Source organism: Podarcis muralis, chromosome 7 (genome assembly GCF_964188315.1).
Source record: "Podarcis muralis chromosome 7, rPodMur119.hap1.1, whole genome shotgun sequence".
Taxonomy (NCBI): Eukaryota; Metazoa; Chordata; class Lepidosauria; order Squamata; family Lacertidae; genus Podarcis; species Podarcis muralis.
In genome coordinates this window covers 45,307,020-45,332,082 of record NC_135661.1, presented here as the reverse complement: position 1 = coordinate 45,332,082, position 25,063 = coordinate 45,307,020, and the positions used below count along the sequence as shown (strand labels likewise).

Sequence of the window (25,063 nt, the reverse complement as noted above, 5' to 3'; positions counted from 1 at the left end):
ACAAGTGAACCCACACCCCATGAGGATGCATGGGCACGACTTCTGTGCTACTCATGTGTCACTGTGCAAGTAGTATATTCTGGAGTTGCAAATATAGTGTAACTTTCTTTTGGATAGCATAACTTGATTTACACTCAGTGTTGGCTAGCATATGACAATCCATTATGTGCATTGAATTGAACCCACCTTCCCCCTCCCCCACCATCAAAAATATGTTGATGTACTAGAGCAGGGAGGCTTTACGTACTGCTGACAAGTCACCTCTCTTTCAAACAGCTTGAAAACTTTGTTCTAAACTATGTAGTTTCTGACAGAAAAAGCTTTTTCTCTACCAGATCTATGGAACTCACTGCCATAGAATGCTATTCTGCCTGTGGAGTTCTTAAAAGGACTAGAGAAATTCATGGCATAAACTCTGGGGTTAAAATCCCAAGTGCTGTATAGACATATTTGCATGTATGTTGGTAATTGTACAGTAACTGTACTGTTTTGGGTCTTCTGCATGCTTGTGAGGTATCTGGACTGTGTTGCTGAAGGTTATGAGAGCAAAAACTTAAGGAAGGAAGGAAACGTAAGCTTCTTGGTGTCCTGAAAAAACGGTCAGATTTGATGCTAGATTAGGAACTACACACTTTATGACTCACGGTACACAGAGATACATGCTGCTGCTGAATGATTGCAGCTCTCTGAATTCTTTTAATTACCCTTGAGAAGGGGGATCATCTCATCTGAAATGCACAGGGGAGTATCAGAGCAGAAGAACACAGATTTTTAAAAGGATTGAATGAACAGTGTTGATCAATAGTGGAGACTTTGTACATTATTTGCTTTGCCGTGCAGCAGATGTTTTCTATTGGGACAGTGTAAATAGTTACAGCACCACTGACCTCTTTCTTTGCTGTTGTTGTTGTTGACTCACCAGATATTTGTGTGATATCTATTCTGTGAGGTGTGAAATAATAAAGAGGAGAGTGCATTTAGCTGTGAGTAGAAACCACAGAGCCTAGGACTTGCCGATCAGAAGGTCAGCAGTTCGAATCCCTGCCACCGGGTGAGCTCCCGTTGCTCGGTCCCTGCTTCTGCCAACCTAGCAGTTTGAAAGCACGTCAAAGTGCAAGTAGATAAATAGGTACCGCTCCGGCGGGAAGGTAAATGACATTTCCGTGTGCTGCTCTGGTTCGCCAGAAGCGGCTTAGTCATGCTGGCCACATGACCCGGAAGCTGTACGCCAGCTCCCTCCACCAATAAAGCGAGATGAGCGCTGCAACCCCAGAGTCGGTCACGACTGGACCTAATGGTCAGGGGTCCCTTTACCTTTACTTTACTAGAAAGCCTAATATAGTGTAGCCACAACTGAAGTCAGTTTTTGCCAGATTACCAGTCCGGGAATTCTTTCCCAAAGCTCCAAATTTGTTTGTTTCTTGCTCAGAACCCTTGTAAACAGGGGTGGGAAATTGGTGGTCCGCAGATATTGCCAGATTCCCATCAGACCCAGTCAGTATCCAACAAGACCTGGGGGCGGGGCATGAAAGTGATGGAGGGGAGGGGGGAAATCTGCCTGTAAATGTCTCTTCCATTTCTGTCAGGCAGCAGCAACACTAGGCATATCAGCTGCCCCCCACACCTAACACAGTGTAGACCTCCCTTCTCCTGGTGCCCATCTGCTCAGCAGGCAGCAGTGAAAATGGGGCTATGGGTGTGGAGAAATAAGAGTGGGCAGGACTTGGAAGAGAGGTGGATAAGCCATGCCTTGCTCATGGTCTATAGGTTCCCCACACCACACCTGGCATATAGGTTTTTGTTTTCTATGCTGTCTTCTCTTCAAAAACAACAACAACAACACTGCTTACAATCCATGGTGACAAACTGAAGATGAAGAGAGGGGGAAGGAAGACTAAACTTTGGTGGGGGGTGGTAACATACCCGGAACTGTCCTTGCCACCTCCTTGCCACCCTGTCAGGGCACACGTTGCCATAAAGCACACTCCCGGACAGCTTACCCCACTCATGCTCTTGGTGGGCTCACTGGCTGCACTAAGAGCTACCATTGCTGCTCAAATCAGCACTGCTGCACTCAGCACCCCTGAATCCTTGGAGATTTCTGTACAAGACTGCATAGTTACACAGGCCCCTGATTCTTGTGCATGTACAAGATTTCTCATGGACCTTTCAATGCTGGCTGATCCCCATGCCTCCAGCATGATGGCAAAGCACTTCAAGTTCAGAGCAGACTTGAGTCTTGGCAGGCATCTACTTAAGAATTAAGCACTTATTTACAAGGTAATCTCGAAATGCAAACACACAGAGAAGCCTTAGGGCATTTTTAAAGACAATTACATATTTGTAGACCTCATTTCTTCAGATGCATGGAATGCAGTCCTTAGTTAGGAAATTCATAATATACAGTATGTACACAGGGAGAAAGACAGAGAGATGATGTGAACCGTAGGGCTCAAATACCACAAAATGTAAGAGGTGCAGTTTAGGGATGTCATGACTTCTGTTCTTAAAGTTTACAATCCCCTCCCCCTTCTCGTGTATCAGTTGAGGATAGTGCTTCATACATTTGATAAAGTTCCCTCTAGTACAGAGGTAGGTAAGCTCCAGTCTATGGGCCAGACTTGGCTGGCTAGGAGTTCAGATTTGGCCTGCAAGCCCGTTTTCCCAAAACCATGCCCACCTGCCCCACACCTGATGTTTTATGTGACAACAGGTGTGGGCTAGATAGAGACACAGCTGCTAGTGCCAATTGGGAGTCTTAAAGTGCAAGGGAAAACTGGCAAGGGTAAACCCCAAGGCTCAGGTGCTTTAAAGCATTTCACAAGCACTGTGTGGTTCTTTGAAGTCCCAACAATGGGACCTCAAGGCTCCCAATTACCTGACATCATTGTGACATCAGGTGATTGAGAGGGGATGGCCTTGCCTGCCTGACCAACTTGGCCCACAAGCCTAGATCTGATCAGGGTTTTGCCTGAGGAGCCAAAACGGCTCCCCACTTCTGTTTAGTGCATGAAAGTTTCTGCCACAATAAGGTTTTTAAGGTGCTGTAGGACTTGTTTGCATTTTCTGTAACTGATTAACAAGGCTACCCTTCTGGAATCGCCCATGTGCAGATTCTTATTAATATGAAATGCTATTTCCCATAATGAAGGTCATATGAGAAAATCTACCCTTCAAAGGAACTCTAGCATCTAGTCCCAGTTGTGGTCTGAGGCAGGGATACTGGCGGAGCCCTTAAGATTGTAACAGAAATGGGCACGATTACTGAGGCCTGTCTCTCTGGGCACTGAGAGTGGAGTGCAGTTATCTACCTGGAATCTTCCCCCCTTTTCTTCTTTTCTTGCTAAATTGTCAAATGAAAGAAGGGAGAAGAGATCAATTGCACCTACTATGTTCCTCTCTGAGCAGAAATTGACAAAACCAGGGTTAGGTGATAAGCCCAGTCTCATCCAATTCATACACTAGAGTGGTGGTACAGTTAGCAAAATTTAGGCTCTGGAATTACAGTACTGAGCAAGAACGAACAGTGGCCTGACGGCATAAAGCATTTCCCATCAGGGCAGGAGTTTGGGGCAGAAGTTCAGAGCCCCACTCAGCAGAACAGAGCAGGAGCACCCCCAAAGACAGCAGGACTCGCCATCTAAAGACTGGGATGCACAAGGACGATACTGTATTGTGCACAATGACTGGCAACAGCTCTCCAAGGCTTCAGGCAGTGGATATTCCCAGGACCTTCTGCATGAAAGGCAGATGCTCTAATATTGTAGCTCAGTGTTGTCCAGTGACTTGCAGTAGCTCTACCAGGCAGGGTTTAATACAAGGGCAATTCCCAGCTGTACCTGGAGATGCTGAGGACTGAGCCTGGGACCTTCTGGGTGCAAAACAGATGTTCCACCATGCAGCTACATCCAGTGCTATTTTGCTAGAAAAAGAGATGCCGGAACTCACCATGAACGTCTCCCTTGTTTTATAATGGCAATGGCACCCACATGAGAGGTGCCAGAACGGAGTTTCAGTGAGTTCCAGCTGGGGGGAAAAGCCCTGGCTACATCCCTTTTCCATGAACCAGTTTAGCTCTGGAGCTTCTTCCCAGTCTCTCCCCCTCCCACCATTAAAAACTGAAGCCTCCACTCCTCCCAGCCATGGAGAAAGCAGCTGGGGGCAAGTCTTCAAAACCTGAGTCAGCACAGCCCTCCCCAGCCCCGCAAGATTGTTTTAAGCTCATGAATTTTAACTTAAACTAAAAAAGAGAAGTTTCTTGATGCTATTCTTTTGTTTATTTTTGGATCAAAGTCTTTAATATTTTCCCCCCTCTGTCACACATTGACATTTGCCAAGTTTTTCCTACCACCACAGGGGCTGGAAATAGGCCTTTTGAACATGAAAGAGATTCTCTTTGCAGTTTTATTGCATGGGTTTTTGTTTGTTTGTTTGATTTTGCACTTTAAAAGAATCTACAGACTTGGTGAGGCTTGGATTAAAATTAAAGGAGTTGGCAGCAAGAGGCCTGCCAATAGTTTTCCTGCTCCCTGTTGATGTATCAGGTTGTAAGAGTGCACAAAACCGCTTTACAATGTTAAGTGTTCTTATTTGGTGGAGTAAGGAAGTAAGGAGACTCCTGCTGGATTGAACCATCTAACCCAGCAACCCATTTCCTACAGTGGTTGGCCAGATGCTTCTGAGAAGTCCACAAGGAAGGCATGAAGGCAGTGCCCCCTACAGTCCCTCCCTCCCCACAACTGATATTGAGCGGCCAACTGCCTTTGAATATGAAAGTTTGCTATGGTCATTGTGGCTGATAGCTGTTCATTGAGTTCTCATTCCTTGAGAATTTGTCTAGTCTAATCCACTTTTAAAGCCTTCTGCAACTTAGATGCTATCACCACATCTTGTGGCACTGAGTTTCACAAGTTAAAAAACCTACTGCTAATCAACTCGATTTAGTTAACCCTAATCCTAGTATGGGACGTGGGTGGCGCTGTGGGTTAAACCACAGAGCCTAGGACTTGCCAATCAGAAGGTCGGCGGTTTGAATCCCCGAGACGGGGTGAGCTCCCGTTGCTCGGTCCCTGCTCCTGCCCACCTAGCAGTTCGAAAGCACATCAAAGTGCAGGTAGATAAATAGGTACCGCTCCGGCGGGAAGGTAAACAGTGTTTCCGTGTGTTGCTCTGGTTCACCAGAAGCGGCTTAGTCATGCTGGCCACGTGACCCGGAAGGTGTACACTGGCTCCCTGGGCCAATAAAGCGAGATGAGCGCCGCAACCCCAGAGTCGGTCATGAATGGACCTAATGGTCAGGGGTCCCTTTACCTTTACCTTTTAATCCTAGTATGATGGAGAAGGGAGGGGTGGAAATATATCTCTATCCAGCTTCTCTATACCATGCATAATGTTAAGAATTTCTGTTATGACCTGTCTTACTATCATTCCCCTTTCCCTTCCCTTCCTGTGCAGAATGCACTGGAAAGTGTGTCACACAACTTGCTCTAATGTAACATCATCTAGCCTTACCAGTGTCTACTAATCTCCTTGCAAACAAGTCAGGATGAATGCCCTAAGAGGATATTGTTCCTTGTGGTCCCCACATTCTCATCTTCCTAATTTTGGGACCCAGAAATAACAACAAACACATGCCGCAGGTTGGGTGAGACAAAGGGGGCCTTTCATCTCTCCTGCCCTTCTGAACAGGAGGCTGAGAGCTGTGTGTGTGTGTTTTAAACTCACACCTCTCTTTTCCAGCAGCTTCTTAGGATGACCTTGTCTGGCTGTTCTCTCTCTCTCTTTCTCTCTCTTTTTGTGAGGAGAGCCTGGCTCACGTTTGTAAAGGAGGCTGTGTCGGGGAGGGAGTACAGATGCCATTCTGTAATAATGGGAACGTTTCGGTCCGTTTCCCCACTGGATTTATTGCAAGCTGTGCTGCTGCTGATGCAGTGGCCAGGCGCAGGAACTGAGCTATATTTCTCTCCCCCCTCAGATTTTAGCCAGACAATTTTGGCTCCTGGTGACCCCAAATGTTCCCATTCCCCTCACCCTAGGCTTGGCCAATGCCACAAAGGCAAAATGGGTATCAGACTATTTGTGGAATCGCAGGGAGGACAGGTCTTCCTCAGCTTTCTCACGTCCTCTATCCATGCCCGTCTCTGTATTTTGGAGGGCAAAAAAAAAAAAACCCTTTTGCTGTACTCTCCTGACTTAATATTGGACTGGTTCCTGATGCTTCTCAACCTAAGGAGAGAGAATGGTAGGCAGCCACACAGTGCCATCAGGATTTGTGCTTATGTCCAGCATGCTGAAATCATCATTTAATTTTTATTTAATTTTTTAAAAAAATGTTCTGGGGCTCAAAGCTTGTTTGCAAGGCACACGTCTTGGACTTGGAAAGGCAGCCTTCCAGTATGTATGTGTGTTGATTGATCTCTATTAGGAGTGACCAATATGTAGTTCTCCAGATGCTGCTGGACTCCAACTTCCATCACCCTGACTATGGGCTATTCTCATCATGGATGTGCATGGTATTTTAAAGAATAAGAGTAAGGTCCTTCAACGGATGAGTGCAGTCTAAAAATCTGATACAGGGAAGGCAACATAAGGAGGGGGAGGAAGAGAGTGAGAAAGAGATGAATGTAACAGGAGACGATGTTGATCCAGTTAAATTACACATACTTTGAGGGTGATCCAACACATTGTTAAAATAAGTCCAATTGTGTTTAATGGCTTTTTAACCTGAGGACCACATTCCTTCATGTGGAACCTTTCAGGGAGCACATGCCAGCGGTTGGCAGGCCAGAGGCAAAAGTGGGGCAGAGCAATGGATGCAACCTGTATCTTTCTACAGCAGGTTGCATCCCAGCCAGACAAAAGTCAGAGGTTTACACATGCAGGCACACAGACAGCACACACACCTTTCCATCCACTGTTGGGCAGAGAGACCTAGAGGGCCACTTTCAGCCCCTGCACCTGAGGTTCCTCACCACTATGTAGAGGACTACAGCTTCAAAGGCTGCGTTTGAGGAGGACTAAGGGCTTGTACCATATCACTTAAGCCTTGCTTATTCTGTGCCTAGAAAGTGTGGGTCTGAACCATTTTCCGTTTGCCCCACCGCTTTCCCTGGGAAAACCCACTATTCACCACTGAATTGGTGCAAACTTCAATCCACGGAAAATCCAATCAATGTCTGCTTTGATTCAGTGGTAAGGAGTAGGTTTTCACTGGGGGAAAGTGGTGGGACAAGCAGAAGTGTGGACATGCCCTAAATTGTATTTATTGACTTGCAGCAATAGCAACCTCGTCTCTTGCTTTCTCATGATGCACAGCTAGAGCAAGCCAATTGCACTGGGATTTTACCAGTGTAATGTCTGCTGCCGAAACATGCAGTTAGGAATCCAGGGGCGAGCAAGCTGCTGCCTTCTAGTTATTTGGTGGACTACAACTCCCATCAGCTCCAACCAGTGTGGCCAGTGATCAGGGATAATGTGAGCTGCAGTCCAACAACATTTGGAGGGCACCACCTTTGCTAGGCTTGAGTAAGACAAACTTGAAGACTCAAAATCTTCTGTGTTTGTCATTTAGATACTGAGGGTGGTTGTCAAGGCTAGTCCTATTCAGAGTAGACCCATTGAAGTTCATTGACTTGACTAAACTAGGTTTGTTAATTTGTGTTTATAAGTAGGGCTTAATTAACTACAATCTTCTAAAACTAAGCAAACACTGGCAGGACTGCCAGACATAAGGAAATTGGCTGATTAAACACCTTTCACCTGTGCTAACACTCCCTACTTTTTCCTTAAAAAAACAGTACACCACAACCAGCACTGTGCTCTGCGCTGCACTCAGCTACCCTGTAAGCATTTTTTAAAGGGGAAAACCCCATTTTTAAAATTCAGGAGAGAGAAGCAGGCAAGAGATGTAGGACTTGGACTCATTCCCCGCCCCAACAACACCCTTGTGTTTCTTGCTGCAGCAGGCGTCACAGTTTCAGTGGGGAGTGCAGTTTGCCCTGGGTTTGCTCTTAAGCAGGACCATTCCTCCCCTGTGACTCCTTGTAGCCTGACAGCTCACACACTGGGCTGGGTGCAAGTACAGAAGGCGGTTCCACCTTGGCTGCTTGTTGAGCCCCTTATCTCTGCCCAGAATATGGGTTGCAGCAAACCCTGGGGTGTATCTTACCCCACCAGGCTGGTGCTGAGCTTGTACATATCTATCTGCAGCCCTGGCAGGTGTTCAGCCTGCCTGAAGTCAGCAACTTAGCAGATGTCTGATGGAGGTAAAAAGGCCCTTGCCATATTGTGCCTTTTTGGCTTTTGCACTCCGCAAACAATTACTGTGGGGACAGTTTTCACAGGTCTCCCAATGGGGAGGCAGCAAGGTGAAGTTGGCTGCTTCACATGATGGAATTTAGGAAGGCTAGATAAAAGCAAGAACTGATGTCTGAACAGAATGGTGCAGTGAAGCATTGTGAATTGTTGTGCTCAGAATGGGGAGGAAATGTTAGGTGCTCCACTTCAGGCAACAAAATGCTTTGGGCTGGCACGGCAGAGTTTATTTTTGTGTGTGTATTTGTTTATTCCATCTTGGAAGCCAACTCAACATATGTGGAGTGCTCAGTTGGTGCCCACACACGGACTTGCTTAGCTTCAGGTAAGGTATCTGCCTTATGTGCCCTTAGACCAGAGCTTTCCAATCTGTGTGCTGCGCGAACACTCCCTGTGCTCCTGGAAAGGGGTTAGTTTAACCTCCAGATTGCTAATAAAACTGAATTACTGTGTTTTGAAATGATGCATGTCTAAACAGTATGTCACCAGCATGAAAAGTTTGGAAAGCTCTGCCTTAAACTATATTCGGGGCTCTTTTCACATTCAGCTTTCTTCTACTCACTCTGTGCTGGTAGCACAGGTCCACCTGATCACATTTTCACATTTATGTGTTAACAAAACTTACATGCCACTTGATTGTAAATAGGCTGCTAAGCGATTTACAACCCCCCTCCCCAAACATTTAATTTTATCAGTAAAAGATAGCTAAAAACAGGTACAGGCAGCAACCATTTTAGGTGTGTCCAGTTGACACGCAATCCCCGATGCATGGCTCTTTGGGGACAGAATGGAGAATGAAGATGGGGACACAGCAGGGTGCTCTTATGCAAACTCCGCCGACAGACACAGGGGGTGGGAACAGAACCCCTGTGTGAAATTGTCACTGCTTGTATTTTAAAAATACAACAATAATTAAAATCAATAGCAAGCTAAAAAGAAATTAAAACGTGGGTCAGGTTAGACTTGGCTAAACAAAAACAGACCCTACAAGTATCTTTATTTTCCATAGACGTCCCTGATTTATTGAAGCCATCCCGGTTTCTGATTTGATTCCGGAATGTCCCACTTTTCCTTAGGATGTCCCTATTTTCATTGGAGAAATGTTGGAGGGTATGGAGTTATCTGACCTCCAAGCCGTCTGAAGGCAATTCTGTATAGTGGTACCTCAGGTTAAGAACTTAATTCATTCTAGAGGTCAGTTCTTAACCTGAAACTGTTCTTAGCCTAAGGTACCTCTTTAGCTAATGGGGCCTCCTGCTGCCGCCGTGCAATTTCTGTTTTCATCCTGAAGCAAATTTCTTAACCCGAGGTACTGTTTCTAGGTTAGCGGAGTCTGTAAGCTGAAGCGTCTGTAAGCAGAAGCATCTGTAACCTGAGGTACCACTGTACAGTGGTAACTTGGTTTACAAATTTAATCCATTTTAGAAGTCCATTCTTAAACCGAATCCGTTCTTAAACTGAGGCGTGCTCTCCCTAATGACGCCTCCCACCACTGGTGCCTTTCCACCGTTTGGCTTCCATTCGTAAACCAAGGTAAAATTCGCAAACCAGGACACTACTTCTGGTTTTGCGGAGTTTGTAAACCGAATAGTTCGTAAACAGGACTGTTTGTAAACCAAGGTACCACTGTGCTGGAAAACAGTCCCTGGCCCCAGGCTTCTGATCTAAAAGACAGTACAATACACACAAGGAAAAAGCAATGGGGAGGAAGGAGAGGGATAAAATAAAGCTTGGTCACTAGTTATTATAGTTTCTTTCTTTCTAAATTAGAGCATTTTAATCCTGCCCTTTGTGCTAGTATACCACTCGGGATGGCTGCTTACAAGACCATAACAATTGCAACATCTAAAAAAAAAAAAGGACAGGATCAGCAGTTAGAAATTGTAATGACCAGTTGGGATGGAAACAGTTCAGGAAGCCCATTGGAATGGCTGCAGATAGGTGATGGCTGAGGGAAAGCCAAAGGCAGCTGGTCCATCAGCAGAGATAATGAATTATGTGTTGCATTCAGTCTGCATCACTACAAAGGCACCCAAGCTAGAAATGTTGCTGGATAAACCCTGACTGCTCAATTTATTTAATGGCTAAACAGATATTCAAGGTGGCTTACTATCAAAATGAAAGCGGAACAGAGTGAGAAAAACAACACAAAATATTAGTAAAACCACAGGGCAGACTAAAGAAGGCTAAGTGGGATCCTTTTCAAAATCTACTCAGAAGTAAACCCCATTCAAGCTTTTCCAGAATTTTCCATTTTGTTCTGTATTTATTACTCGCCCCTCACCCTCAGGTCCCAGCATTCAAACACAATACATAAACTATTTAAAATAAAAATGCACATTGGGTGTGTCATACCATTTGTTCACATACACACCAATGAGCAGGAGTATATAGCGTAACACCAATGTTTTTGAATCAGTGTGACTGTGATCTTGTACTTACCTGGAATTAAGCTCCATTGAACTCAGTGGTGCTTAGTTTTGACCACATACTGTAGATTCAGCTTTTAAAACACTTCTGGCTTTAGCAAAAGGTATTCAACAAGCTGAAAATTCACCTTTCAGCTTTTAATTAGAAATGAAAGCAATCTTGCAAGAAACTGTACCATTTAAACTGCTAGTGTGAAGTAGGAACCCCAACAAAGAAAAGGGAAAAAAGTATCCAACCTCTCCTTTGATTATTTTCTTCATTCGCTTAACTTTCTCCGTGCTAATCAGTCACAAACTCACTTGATAGTCTCACTATCACCTCATTCACTTACCATAACAAAGAGGATCTGTCAGTTATCCTGGTGCTGATGTTCTGAAAGTTGTGGTGCTGTGCTTCCCTCTATCTTCCCTGCACTACATGAATGACAATTCATGTTTTTTCTGTTTGTTCCAGAGCTAAAGTCTTCTGGATCTGCCTGCATTTAAGTGTACAGCAACAAGAGGCATTCTAATTGACAAAATAGTCTATATTATATAAAAGTTTTTCTTCAAAAAATGTGATAATTATTTTTATTATGAGAAAAATAGCGGTGTACTGTAGAGTTTTATGGAGATGTCTTATGAGTTTTTAACTGGTTGACCTCCTTGGGCCATTCTGGATAAAGTGGCACAGAACTGTAATCAATCATCCAGGGCTCAGTCCATTAACGGAGCAGCAGTCATGCTGAGCTGCCAAAAGGAGATGCAAATGCCGTAGTCGCCACTCATTTGTCAGCTGTCAGAATTATATTAGTGGTTTACACTACAGGGTGAAGATACAGTGAACCAGTCTGTGCAATTGGGTGTGACACATCATGTGTTGTGTACAAGAGATGCAAATGCATTAGCAGAGGAGATGGAGCAAAAACAAAAGTGACTTGGGAGGTGGTGGGCTCTCCTGTGCTGGAGGCATTTTGGCAGAGTCTGCATGGTTTTCTCTTGAGGATGCTATAACTGAATCCTGCGTTGAGCAGCCAGGATTTGACAAGAGGACCTCAATGGTATCTTCCAACACAATGAGTCTAAGGCTGTGGAGTCAGGTTTTCAGACATGCCAGCCATGCTGTTTGTATTTCTTTCAGCATTCTTACCCTGCCAGCTCTGAGTGTTCCCTGGGCATCTACAGTGCCATATGCATTTGAGTTTCCCTTGGGCCTTCGGGGTCCTAGCAGTTGCCCAAGAATGCCACGTGCTGGTTTCTGGACAATTCCACTTCCAATTACTGAGTGCAGGCTCGTGAAGTCCAGCATCCTGTTTGCCCCCAGCAACTCAGAAGCAGGGCAATCGCCTTCCCCTGTTGCTTACCTGGTCCCACAGAGCTATCATGACTAATGTTCCTTGATAGACCTAGCTTTCCATTAATTGGTCTAATTATCTTTTAAAGCTCTCTGAGCAAGTGGCCATCGCCTCATCTTGTAACACTGAATTTCACAAGTTAATTAAGTGCTGTGGGAAGAAGTAATTACTTTTGTCTCCTGAATCTACTGCCTATCAGTTTCACTGGGTGGCCTGGAGATATTTTATTATTATGGGGGAAGACAAGAGTGTTCTCTATCCATTTGCTCCCAATGTGCAAAATTTTATAAACCTCTGTCATGTCCCCACCTACCATCTTTTTTTTCTAAATAAGTGCTCACTCAATTGAATGCTTCCCCATACTAAAAAAATCCTTGCCACAAAAAATTAGCACACAAAGGGAAAGGATCCTAGCCTTTTTCTCTGACATACTAATTTTCTGTGTGTAGAGAGTGGGGAATGGTTTGGTATGGAAGAATGCAGGTATCATCTGAACCATGCTCTGCAATTTGAAGTGGCTGAAGGCCCTCATATCTGATGGAATGCCTCCTCACCTACCAACTTGCCTATGCATTAAGATGAGACCCTTTTCCAAACTCAGTTTGTAGGAGGCATATAAAGCATGGGTCGTCATCTTGATGCCCACAGCTGCTGTGGCACCCATGAGGGCTTCCAGTAGCCCCTGGACAGGTGCCCCAAACTCTGGAATTTTCATTTTAAAAAGGCTCCAGCTCTCCTAGAAAGTAAGTTATGGAGGAAAATGTGCAGGCATCTTCTAATCAATTTCTGTAAAATGAGAGTGGTGTTGCTCTCTTATATATATATTTTCTGGTACTCCCTGTTCTTATTTGACAGTAGCAGCATGTGTGTGAACTCCATAATCAGCACCAGTAGGACATAGCTGATTTCCTATGGGTAAGCATAAAGTGGTCAGGGGGTGGTTGTCTCTAATACTGTGTTAAGCCACACTTCCCATGGCAGCCATTTTGTGTTATGCCACATTCCCTCCATGGCAGCCATTTTCTGAGTGGCACCCCCACAACTTCTGAAAACTTCTTAAAACTTTCTGAGACCAGTAAGAGTTGAAATCTTTCCATTCTGTTCCATAGATCTATTACCTAACAGCATGACCTGAGGTTCTTTATTTTACTGTTTACTATGTTGCAGGCAACATGTTGCTGCCAACTTAGCTGTTTGAAAGCATGTCAAAGTGCAAGTAGACAAATAGGTACCACTCCAGCAGGAAGGTTAATGGCGTTTCCATGCGCTGCTCTGGTTTCGCCAGAAGCAGCTTAGTTATGCTGGCCACATGACCCAGAAAAACTGTCTGCAGACCAACATTGGCTTCCTCGGCCAGTAAAGCAAGATGAGTGCCGCAACCCCAGAGTCATTCACAACTGGACTTAACTGTCAGAGGTCCTTTACCTTTACCTTTTTATGTTGCAGGCAAGAGTTCAGGGCATATTCAGACTAGCACAAAGACAAGTTTTCAAATAACCTTCAGACTACTTGAAGGTTTGTTTACCACTCTAAATTTAGAAAATCCCAGAGAGGTGCAACAAACCTAATTCTGCACTGCTCAGGTGGCATCTCAAACTCTGTGTTCAGTACTAGGACTGGGAGCCACACTTTTAAGGAGGACACTGACAAACTGGAAAGTGTCCAGAGGAGAAAGATCAGGAAGGTGAGGGGTCAGGAAACCAAGTCCTCTGAGGAACTTTATGGTTGAAATGGCTGGGAGACATGATAGCAGTCTTCAAATATCTTAATGATGCTTATGCAGGAATTGGGCAGATGTTCTCTGTAGCTCAATAACGCCTTTCTCTAAGCTGGTACCCTCTCATCAGCCCCAACCAGCATAGCCAATAATAACAGAGACGCAGGGAATAGAGGCCCAAAATACTTTGAGGGCACCACATTTGGAAAGGCTGCTCTGGCAAGCAAGGCTATATTGCTATTATAATTGTTTTATTTGTGATTTGTTAATTACTGTATTTTTCTGTCTTTAAGACGACCCCATGTAAAAGACACCCCCTATTTTGGGGGACTCAGATTTAAGAAATTGAGGGGAGACATATCCGTGTATAAAATGTCCCCCTAATTTTTTGACATTATTTTTTAGGGGGGAAACCTAGTCTTACACATGGAAAAATATTGTATTTTGTATTATTTATGCTGAGTTTGTTATTATGTTATTTATTGTTTGTAAGCCGCTTTGGGATTCATTTGAATTAAAATCGGCATAGCATGACAACAAATCAATCAGGTATTGCTGGATTACAACACCCATCATTCCTGTCCATTGGCCATGATGTCTGGGGCTAGGGGAGTCAAGGGCCACAGGTTCCCCATCCCTGCATTGCAGAAACTCTCCGATGGTAAGAACTGGCTGACAGTGAAACAAACTGTCCTTCACTGGAGGTATTTAAACAGAGGCTATATAAGTCGAGACATGATTGAAGATCCTGCCTTGAGAATAGTTGGTTGGACTAAATGACCTCTGAGATCCGTTCTACCTCTATGGTTTAAGCAACATGACTGTGTCATTGGATTCGTGGGAGTGGAGGCCCTCGGGCTCCATCCTGCCACCTGGTGCTTAAGCTCACACCTAACAAGGCCACCAGGAACACGGGTGGCGCTGTGGGTTAAACCACAGAGCCTAGAACTTGCTGATAAGAAGGTCGGTGGTTTGAATCCCTGAGACGGGGTGAGCTCCGGTTGCTCGGTCCCTGCTCCAGCCAACCTAGCAGTTTGAAAACACGTCAAAGTGCAAGTAGATAAACAGGTACCGCTCCAGCGGGAAGGTAAACGGTGTTTCCGTGCACTGCTGTGGTTCGCCAGAAGCAGCTTAGTCGTGCTGGCCACATGACCCAGAAGCTGTTCGCCAGCTCCCTCAGCCAATAAAGCGAGATGAGCACTGCAACCCCAGTCGGCCACGACTGGATCTAATGGTCAGGGGTCCCTTTACCTTTTAACAAGGCCACCAGGAGCAGGGCATATGTTGACAGTGCACTTCACCCACAGCTACACATGCACTGTTCCTGGATATGCATGGCTGATGGGGGGTACCTGACCCCCCATTCTGGCACGGCTAACAGGGCATTGATAGTTGTGTGCATATTTAACACCTGAGCACGCCTGCACAGGTGTGAAGCCTCTGCACCCCACCTGGTTTTCTGTGCATTGCTGTAGGATGTGACCTAATTATAGCCCTGCAGCCTAAAATACTAGAGTCATTTATCTGGGAGAAAATCCTACTTAATACAACTTACAGTACAGTACTTCTGAAAAGATGGGAATAGGATTTCACTGTTAATGGGCCTCTGCGTTTCCTGCAGGATCCAACAGATGGTGATATTGCATAAAGAATACTTCTCCATCTACTAATGCTCCTACATGTAATTAAACACCCACTAATTTTGGAATTGTTATAATCATCCACAATAGTTCCTGGTTTGAATGAAACCATCACTCCAATGCATTAGCCAGAATTCAGTAGCCACACTCTCTGAGCCTCTTACAGTTGTAGGTAGGGAATAATACTGACCAACCTTACAAAGACGTTGTAATGATTACAGCTAGATAAATGTGAGGGAAATGTGTATTACATACATACACTTTACAGGCTGCGATATAATCAACATTCTTAAGAATTAAACAAAATTTTAAAAAAAAAGTGCTATACAATTATAAAATCACCAATCACTATACAACAGAGGAAAAGTGACTGTGCAAAACAATTTAAACTGAGGACAGAAGAGTAAAATCCAGACAGCTACAACAGCATAAAGCAATAATATAATTTTAAAGGCCTGGGGAAATGAAAAGGGAAGTGCGGAAAATATAGTAAAGTATTATTTATTATTATTCATTGTAAACATTTTTATCCTGCCTTCAGATGAAAATGTTCACAGAGCAGTTGAGTGCACTGCAGAGCTTGCTTCAAGCCAGCACAGTTTGGGCCAGTTGGCAAGGCTCAGGAAACTGGGGGGGGAAGGATGTCTCTTTGCGCGGATCTGCCCGCCTCGCCGTCCGACATCTTGAGCTGACCGAGCTGTTTACTTTGCACAACGGAAAGCCCGCGCCAACGTCGCTTCCTCTTCCTGCTTTGCAGGCGCTGCAAGGGAAGCTCGGGAGGGGAGGGCGAGACGCCAAGGGGCCGTCCGTGCCTGCCCCTCCCGTCCTCCGGCCAGCCCACCTAGCTCGGGTCGCGTTGGGAAGTCGCTGGGAGGAGGAGTCCAGCTGGCGGAGCGGGAATGAGGCCTCGCTCCTGTCCAGAGAAAGGGGCAGGTCGCTTTGACACGGGTCTTCGGCAGCTGCCCCTATGAATCGGGAGCGGAGGTCTCTGCGGGACTCAAAGCCCACGGGGTAAGTTTGCAGATCCTGTCGTTGGTGTAGCAGACAGGCAGAGGCCGCGGAATAAGCTGGCGGGTGGCGAAGCTCTTGAGTGCTTCGTAATTCCCTTTTAATCGGACTTTTACTCGCTGTAGGATATTGATTTTCCGAAGCAGCCCTCCCACCTCGGGACATTAGTTTTCCGTTGCTGTACAGAGGCGCGCACGGCATCTTTTGCTTTGGACCACTTGGATGCACTTCCAGCGCAAATGCTATCCATTCACCGTACTACGTAGGCTTATTGGGCTGCGAGTCCCGAACGATTGCAGTGAGGCTTAGCTTCTATGTAAGTGTGGGCAGGGTTTTACTCTATGGAAGTTTCACGTGCATCTTGATGGGCTGGGGCTTCCTTCCAAGTAATATAACCAGTCCTATCTGCCAGGCATAAAATACGTGTGTAAAACCCATACCTAAAGCTATTGTATATAAATTAAATAAATAAATAAATAGTAATAGTTCACCTATCTCTATATTTTTCCTCTTACCAGGGAATAAAATAGGTTGTAGAATAATTCTCCCACTCAATTTAGTCTGAATTTGTCTAATGTCTGAGAAAGTGTTCTGTCAAAACAGGTTTTACTTTTAGATTTAATGAGAGTCTGCTGTTTTTGCATCAACCCACATTTATAGTAGCTCTGCAGTGGGTGTCCAAAATTGTAAGTTCTTCTTGGACCAGCAACGACCAGCCCTGTATATTCCTTTCATATCTGCATTAGGCTGCTATTCTAAGGTTACCAGACACCCCCGTTTCCCGGGGACAGTCCCCAGATTTACAAATCAGTCCCCTGACAAAATCCTATCATTCTGACTCATTTCAGAGTGAAGTGTCCCCAGATTCATTGAAAAAAATCTAGTAACCTTATGCTATTCACCAGCATGATAAAGACCACTTGGAGTACCCTGTGAGTGACCTTGTGGGCATGTCTGTACAAGCTTTTTATGTTGGTATTGGGTGAATGCAAACCCCTTCCTAATCCCATAGTGCAATCTGGGAATCTCAATAGAAAAGAGAAAGGAGTGATACTGATGGGTGAAACTGTATCAGGAAGGAAGATCTTCTGTTCTAAGGAACTGCTTGCCTGCACCCCAGTTTTGCTCTAAATCTGGACTCTAATACAGAATTCTGCAACACTTATATTTATATTGCAAGTTTCTAGCCCTCCAGATTTCTGGCAAAAGTATCTGAAAATAGAGTGATGTGCGACAGGAGTAAATTTTGCAATCAAGGGTGTTTTTTAAAATAAAAATTATATGATGCTCATAACTTATTCCTCAAAACACCTAATTTTGTACCACACTGCACCTGGCTTAGAATACAGTGGCACCTCCGGTTACAAACTTTATCTGTTCTGGAAGCTTGCAACCCGAAACTGCTCGTAACATGAGGCGCGCTTTCACTAATGGTGCCTCCTGCTGCTGCCGCGCTGCTGGTGCGCGACTTCTACTCGCATCCCGGGGCAAAGTTCACAATAAGAGGACCTACTTTTGGGTTAGTGGAGCTTGTAACCTGCAGTGCTTGCAAGGAGGACGGTACGTAACATGAGGTTCCACTGTACATGTTTCTGTTTCTTATCAAATAAGAATAGTGCTTTAGTTAAAATGAAGAGCTTCTTGGATGAACTTTCTGTATACCAACTTGCAAATTGTTTACTATACTGATGGTTACATGAGAAGGTGAGGTCATTGAATATGATGTTGTCTCAAACATTCTCTGTGTTTTTCTGTTTTCTTAATGATGAATAAATGCACAATGGAGAGCCAGTGTGGTGTAGTGGTTAAGAGCAGTAGTCTCGTAATCTGGGGAACCGGGTTCGCGTCTCCGCTCCTCCACATGCAGCTGCTGGGTGACCTTGGGCTAGTCACACTTCTTTGAAGTCTCTCAGCCCCACTCACCTCACAGAGTGTTTGTTGTGGGGGAGGAAGGGAAAGGAGAATGTTAGCCGCTTTGAGACTCCTGAAGGGGAGTGAAAGGCGGGATATCAAATCCAAACTCCTCCTCCTCCTCCTCTTCTTCTTCTTCTTCTTCTTCTTCTTCTTCTTCTTCTAATGGTATAGCAATCTGGAAGATATTTAGTGTGATACCATCAAGCAACATTTTTTGCCATGCCACTTTTGCACATTTCCCCATGCCTTAGTAATTTTAATTACTTATTTTTTCCAGTTTAGACAATGAAGATAGCCAGACAAACAGGCCCTGCTACTTGGAACCTTGGATCGTGAATCTTCTCCTGGAGTACAAGGATTCTGAAGCCAGAGAAGAGGGTCAACTTGGGCATGTCCTGAGGGTATATTCATGTGACTTTTTGAGCAGTGATGAATGGGGAACTCTTAATTTTTAAAATAAAATAAAATTCCATACTCCCCTTCCTCTAAGGAGCTTAGAACAATGTCTCCACCCTCACTTTTCTCTTTACAACAACCTTGTGAGGCGGTGCTTCTCAAGCTATCTTGAAGTGTCCAACCCAACTTGGGCTGTGGTGAAGTTACCATGGACCAGTAGCTAATGGTTCACAGACCTCCCCCAGTCCATGGACCACCACTTTGAGTGGTTTTGCTCTGAGGTTCATTAGGCAGAGTGAGCGAGAGAGAGAGAGAAAGACTGACACAAAGCTTCATAGCAGAGTGGGGATTTGAACCTGCGTGTCCCATGTCCTGATTATACACTCTTACACCACATTAATGTGGACATAATTGATGCTTCTGCTGCTCCTGAGGCAGTGGCTATGTTCTGCCTTCTGAATCCAGAGGAGACCTTTTGCTTGAGCATAAGAGTTGCTTTATATTAGAGCAATCTCATGCATGCTTGCTCAGAAGCAAGTCCCTCTGTGTTCAATGGAGCTTACCCCCAGATAAATGAGGATAGGATTGCAGCCTATGTGCTTTATAGCCGGAGCTGCAATGTTTAAGTTGGTTGATCAGTTAGATCAATTACAATAGTTTGATTCACTAAAATGGTGCCCCTGTTTAGTTGGGAAGCAGATTGAAGTCTCCCCCCTTCCCACCATTTTGTCTTTTAATACAAGTACTTGTAAAGATTGGAAGTCAGCACATACCAGCTTAGAAGAGAGTTTTTCTTCTTGTTAGGAGACTGATCTTTTTAAGATGATTCCTTTTGCAACAGGAGTATTCATCCTCTGAAAAATGGGAAGTCCCCTGCTCCCACAACTATTGCTTTTTTCTCATATGCAGATCTAAATTGCCATACTGTGACTTTCAAAACTTTGTGGGTCTCCATATCTTCCTCATCCTGCCCCGGCTCCCCCAAAAAATGAATGAAAGACTCTAGAGTGGCTTGGTCCCTATTTTTAATATGTGTGGGAAATACCTGACTTCTTTTCCTGCCTTATCTCCCAATTTATTGCTAGGTTCTAAATGAAACAAAGGCTCTAGATCATGATGAGCAGCTTCCAGCAGCTATTCTGTGCGTCGCAGATGGGCATCATTATATCCAAGTGGATGTTACAGCCAAAGCTGTTCAGATGACAAAATGGTAATTTTTACACTTTATGTATGAACTACATTTATATCTCAGCTTTCCGTCAATAGGCTTAAGGTGGTGTACATAGTTCTCCTCACTCTACATTTCATCCTCTGAACAACCCTGTGAGGTACCTTAGTCTGAGAGACGGTGAGTGGCCCAATGTTGTCCAGTGAGCTTCCTGGGTGAGAGGGGATTTTAACCCAGGTCTCCCAGGTCCTAATCATCAAATTTGCCAGGGTGAAATTGGTGTTTGGGTAAACAGCCTATTATAGGGAACCTGATAGAGTAGCAATAAATACTGGTGATTCCAAACTGCTCTCCAGCCTTGTTGCTATCTTGCTGAGCTTGTGGCAAGCACTTAAGAAAAATGGAAATGTTTTGAGGGTCTGTCACACAACCTTTAAAAACAAACTGAATAGTCTAAAATTAAAATAATATTCAAACAAAAAATAAAAAGTATTAAAATAAGCAAGGGAGACTTTGGGGAGATAGATTACAGTGTTTTAATAATATTAATTTGGAAGATAATTACGGTATTTTATCTAATTATTTTACTAAGCAGTACACTAAAGGTAAAGGTACCCCTGCCCGTACGGGCCAGTCTTGACAGACACTGGGGTTGTGCGCCCATCTCACTTAAGAGGCCAGGGGCCAGCGCTGTCCACAGACACTTCCGGGTCACGTGGCCAGCGTGACAAAGCTGCATCTGGCGAGCCAGCGCAGCACACGGAAACGCCGTTTACCTTCCCGCCAGTAAGCGGTCCCTATTTATCTACTTGCACCCGGGGGTGCTTTCGAACTGCTAGGTTGGCAGGCGCTGGGACCGAGCAACGGGAGCGCACCCCGCTGCGGGGATTCGAACCGCCAACCTTTCGATCGGCAAGCCCTAGGCGCTGAGGCTTTTACCCACAGCGCCACAAGCGGTACACTACAATGCATAATTCTTAAGAAAAACTAATTAAAATGGTCTCATACTTCTCTTCGTTGTGCTGATGTGGATACATTGCCAGTTTAAATTACTAATCAGTTGTTTTATGGAGGTCAGTGACTTCATCATCCAGTGTTAAAGCAACATCTCTTTGGTGGCCCAAGTAACTGGATTCTTTCACTAAATTGTGCAAGATTCTTTCTCTCTCCCCTCCCCCCCCCGCCAGGTTGAAGGATTCCAAAAGGCTACTGTGTGAATCAGCACACACTCCACTTTTCCCTTGTCCCATCATAGCTTCCACAAACCAGAGGCTTAAGGCATAAAGCTGTATCCTCTGTCAGTCCTGATCAGTAGCTAATCCTTAGGTTAGCTAGCTTTTAAATGAACACTGCCATGGGCCTTGCTGCAATAGATTTCTGAGAGGCTTAGGTAGTGGTGACTTTCCTGGTTTTATCTACAGAGCACCTTGCTTTGGTTAGAGACCCTTGTTATGGTTCCTTGTGTTTTTCATTTTTATTACTGCTTTGGGATTTTAAACCACTTTTAGGCTTTCTCTTAGAATTATGTGGTGTATAAATTTTATGAAACATGTACATTTTGTATGTGCATGTACAAAAGCTAGCACATTAGCAATCTGCATACCATTCTGTGCCAAGCAATCTAAAATTCTGTGTTACAAAATCTACCAGAAGTCTCATAATGCAAGAATTCCATTTTAAAAATTAACTTTAGACCTTTCATGCATTCTTCACTTTTTAAGACACACAAGAGAACCTATGGCAGACAACCAGTTGTTAATTTCTATTTGCAGAGTATGTAGCATGGAAGAGTAAATTCCATAATATTTCAGGTCCTGCATACATAGTTACTCTATTCACTCTGAGACAGTGTAAGTTCTGTTCTTAGAATAATTTTTGCAAACCGATTTGTGCACATTTGCATTTGCACACTGTTGGCAAACTTCATTCTGCACTTTCCACATGGGCTTTTGTAGAACTTGAAAGATCTCCCCACCTGAGCAATGTAGTGTGAGGAGGGAGCGACATATGGATGAGTGATGAGCAATATGTGTTCCTAGCTAAAGGAAAGTAAGGACTACATAATCTGGGTCACACAGAGCACACAAGCGCACTACTTGCATGATTATATTATTTTACTGTATTTTGATGTAAACTACCTGCAGCCTTTGAATGATGATGTACAAGTATTTAAAAATAAATATATTCTCGAAACATATATTTGCTGTTATCTACAGTCTTTGTTTTTGGATTTCCCTTTTTTAACAACAGAAGCTGAAAGTTTCAGTATTCTGAGGAAATGAATGGATTCTTCCAAATTTTGCTTGGAATTGCAGCCTTTTAGACAATGTGGCAAACCATTGGGCATGGCTATCAAGAGAGGCAATACATGTTTCTTTCTTTCTTGTTTTAGTGCTCTACCCCAGTCTGGATTTTCCAGTATTGTTGGCCAGTTCATCATCCTGCAGAATTTTAGGGTTTGTTTTAAAGAAGAAGCTAAAGTGGTAAGGCACATGAATATTTATTATTTAATTTATTATTGTTTATACCCCATGCATCTGGCTGGGTTTCCCCAGCCACTCTGGGTGGGTTACAACATATCTAAAAACATAAAAAACCCAATCCGTAAAAAACTGCATTGCCACCCTCTCCCAGTTATCTACAGGTAAGTCCTATCCATGCTCAGCTGAACCTGGGCAGTCAAGATCGCGATTATACTGAGTTTCTTACGGTGGGAAGGAGTCTAACCATTTAAAACTGAACGTGACTAGAATCTTTGCACTCAGTGCTCAAAGGTCAGGCGTGCAACCAGTGAGCACAGAGACACTGAAGCCTTACGGCTTGTGTGTATTCTCACACCACACTTTTAGCTCACATGCATTCACCCAGATGCCTCTAAAGGACTGTTGGTTTTAGGAAAGTCTGCTGCCTACCATGGGATTCTGCCACTGAGGTAATAGGAAGCTGGGCCTGCAGGATATCAAATTATTAGAGAATTTACCGTATTTTTCTATGTATAAGACTATGCTTTTTTGCTTTTTAAAAAAGGCAAAAATTGGGTGTCGTCTTATACATGGATAGTGAATGCAGAGGCGGGATGTGCGATTAATGGCAGTAGCAAGCAGGAGATTGGCAGTGGCAATTCGGTGGGCGATTGGTGGCTGCGGCAAGACTTGACGGTGATTGGCTGTGGCTGTGGCAATTGGGCAGGCGATTGGTGGCTGTGGTGAGGCAGGCGATTGGCGGCTGCAGCAAGTGGGCGGGTGGGCTGTTGGTGGTGGCAAGCGGCAGACAATTGGCGACTGCGGTGAGGTGCGATCGGCAGTGGCTGTCTTGTGCGATTGACAGTGGCGGGCAGGTGGGTGGGCGATTGGTGGAAGTGACTTCCCCCACCTCACCAAAAAGCTAAACAACTTAATTTCTTAATTTTGGGTTTAAAAAATAGGGGTCATCTTATACATGGGGGTGTCTTATACATGGAAAAATATGGTATTTCCCCATATTTCTTCAGTGATGTTCATTTCTAGCATCTTTTGCCATCTTTGTTGGAATTAATTCACTTTATTTTCTTTACTGGTGATCAGTAAAATTTGCAGAATTTGTTGGCCAGCTTGCTCACCAGAGGAAGACTGATTCTGGCCCAACTGAACTGGCTGCCAATTAGTTTCCTTCCCAATTCAAAGTGGTGGTTTTGACCTATAAAGCCTTAAACAGCTCAGGACCACAGTACCTCAAGGACTGCCTCTCCCCATATAAACCAACCTGGATTCTGTGACCCTCATCTTTCTTTGTGTGCCTCCCCAACCAGAGGTCTGGAGGGTGGCAACACAAGAATGGGGCCTTTTTTGCAGTGGCTCCCCATTTGTGGGATGCTCTCCCTAGGGAGGTTTCAGCCGGCACCTTCATTACACCCCTTTAGGCACCAGGTGAAAACGCTCCTCTTCAGCCAGACCTTGGGCTGATTAACATCTTATACTGTCTTTTAAATGTGTTTGTGGGAGCTGGTGGGGGGGGATGAGGGATATTGGTTTGTGGGTGGGCAGGGTTTGGTTGTTATTTTTATTATGTATTTTGTGTATAGTGCATTTGTATGTTGTGTAATAAAATAATAAATAAATAAAATGAAACACCTACCATTAATCAGTTTAAATCTATGTACAGTAATTGGATTGCAGCCTCAATTTCTTTACCAAAATTGCCTTTGTTTCCTCTGACCCGACCTATGATGAACAAAAATGTCGTTGACATCACCTCAGGTTCTATTATGAGCCTAGAAAGCAGGTGCTTTAGAAAGAAGTAGTCATATTTACAAGAATCTAATACACCACCAAAATCTAATGTGCACCTCAATTTTCAAAACCTTGAAACCAAAAAAGTATTTGCTGGCGATTGAAAATGTGCCATCAAATCAAATGTGCACCTTAATTTTGCAAAAAAATGTGCACATTACATTCCAGTAAATACGGTACTTAGAATCAGGTGCAGCTGCATTGCCTCACATAAATTGGCGGGAAAACATGTGAAGGCCTCAGCCAGCCTCCACAGGTTGGCTTGTATTTTATCTGTGGTATTAGGGTTCATCTGCTCCTCAGAAGTTCTGCTAGGATAATAGTCAGGGTGTGACTCTTGAGTTGGTTGACTTTTCTCCTGATGCAGAAGGCTGTCTGGCACAAACCTTTGTCTGATTTGAGTTTGTCAGCAGTCTGAGTGTCTGCCATCTTTAAGGCAGAAGAAGTATCATTGTGAGGTGACTTCTCCCACCTCCTTTTTAAAAATTGATACAGCATTATAGTCTTGGGAAAGCACACTCTCTTAAGGTGAGTTTGTGAGTAGTTACGTCCTGAAAATGGGGGTGGTTGTGGTGAAGCATAAGTTTCCAATCTCCCTCTGGCCCTGAAAATGGTGTTTTTTGTGTCCCCCCCCCCCCCCCGTGACTGCAATTTATTTTCAAAGTTTTAAATGTTGAACCTGAAGATGGTGTTGAACATGTCACTATATTTCAGCCTAACCCACCTCATGAGGTTATTGAAAACTTAAATGATACTTGTTAAAGGAAAGGCAAGTCTTTATCTTAATAACAGGGAACTCATTACAGTGGTGCCTCGCAAGACGAAATTAATTCGTTCCGCAAGTCTCTTCGTCTTGCGAGTTTTTCGTCTTGCGAT

General features: G+C 44.3%; 1 protein-coding gene across 7 annotated transcripts in view; it reads left to right on the top strand.

Annotated features, from left to right (window-relative positions):
• LOC114602020 (uncharacterized) overlaps positions 1-25,063 on the top strand; it is a 39,157-nt gene that overhangs the window by 676 nt on the left and 13,418 nt on the right. For 5 of the 7 annotated variants that reach the window (XM_077931700.1, XM_077931699.1, XM_077931698.1 and 2 more), the window contains exons 2-4: positions 18,633-18,756; positions 19,837-19,961; positions 22,312-22,402. In XM_077931700.1, the coding sequence (XP_077787826.1) occupies positions 18,633-18,756; positions 19,837-19,961; positions 22,312-22,402 (340 nt within the window). Of the gene's footprint in view, positions 1-16,145; positions 16,445-18,632; positions 18,757-19,836; positions 19,962-22,311; positions 22,403-25,063 lie in introns of those variants that run through there. The other 2 variants (XM_077931702.1, XM_077931703.1) reach the window with 2 other exon arrangements.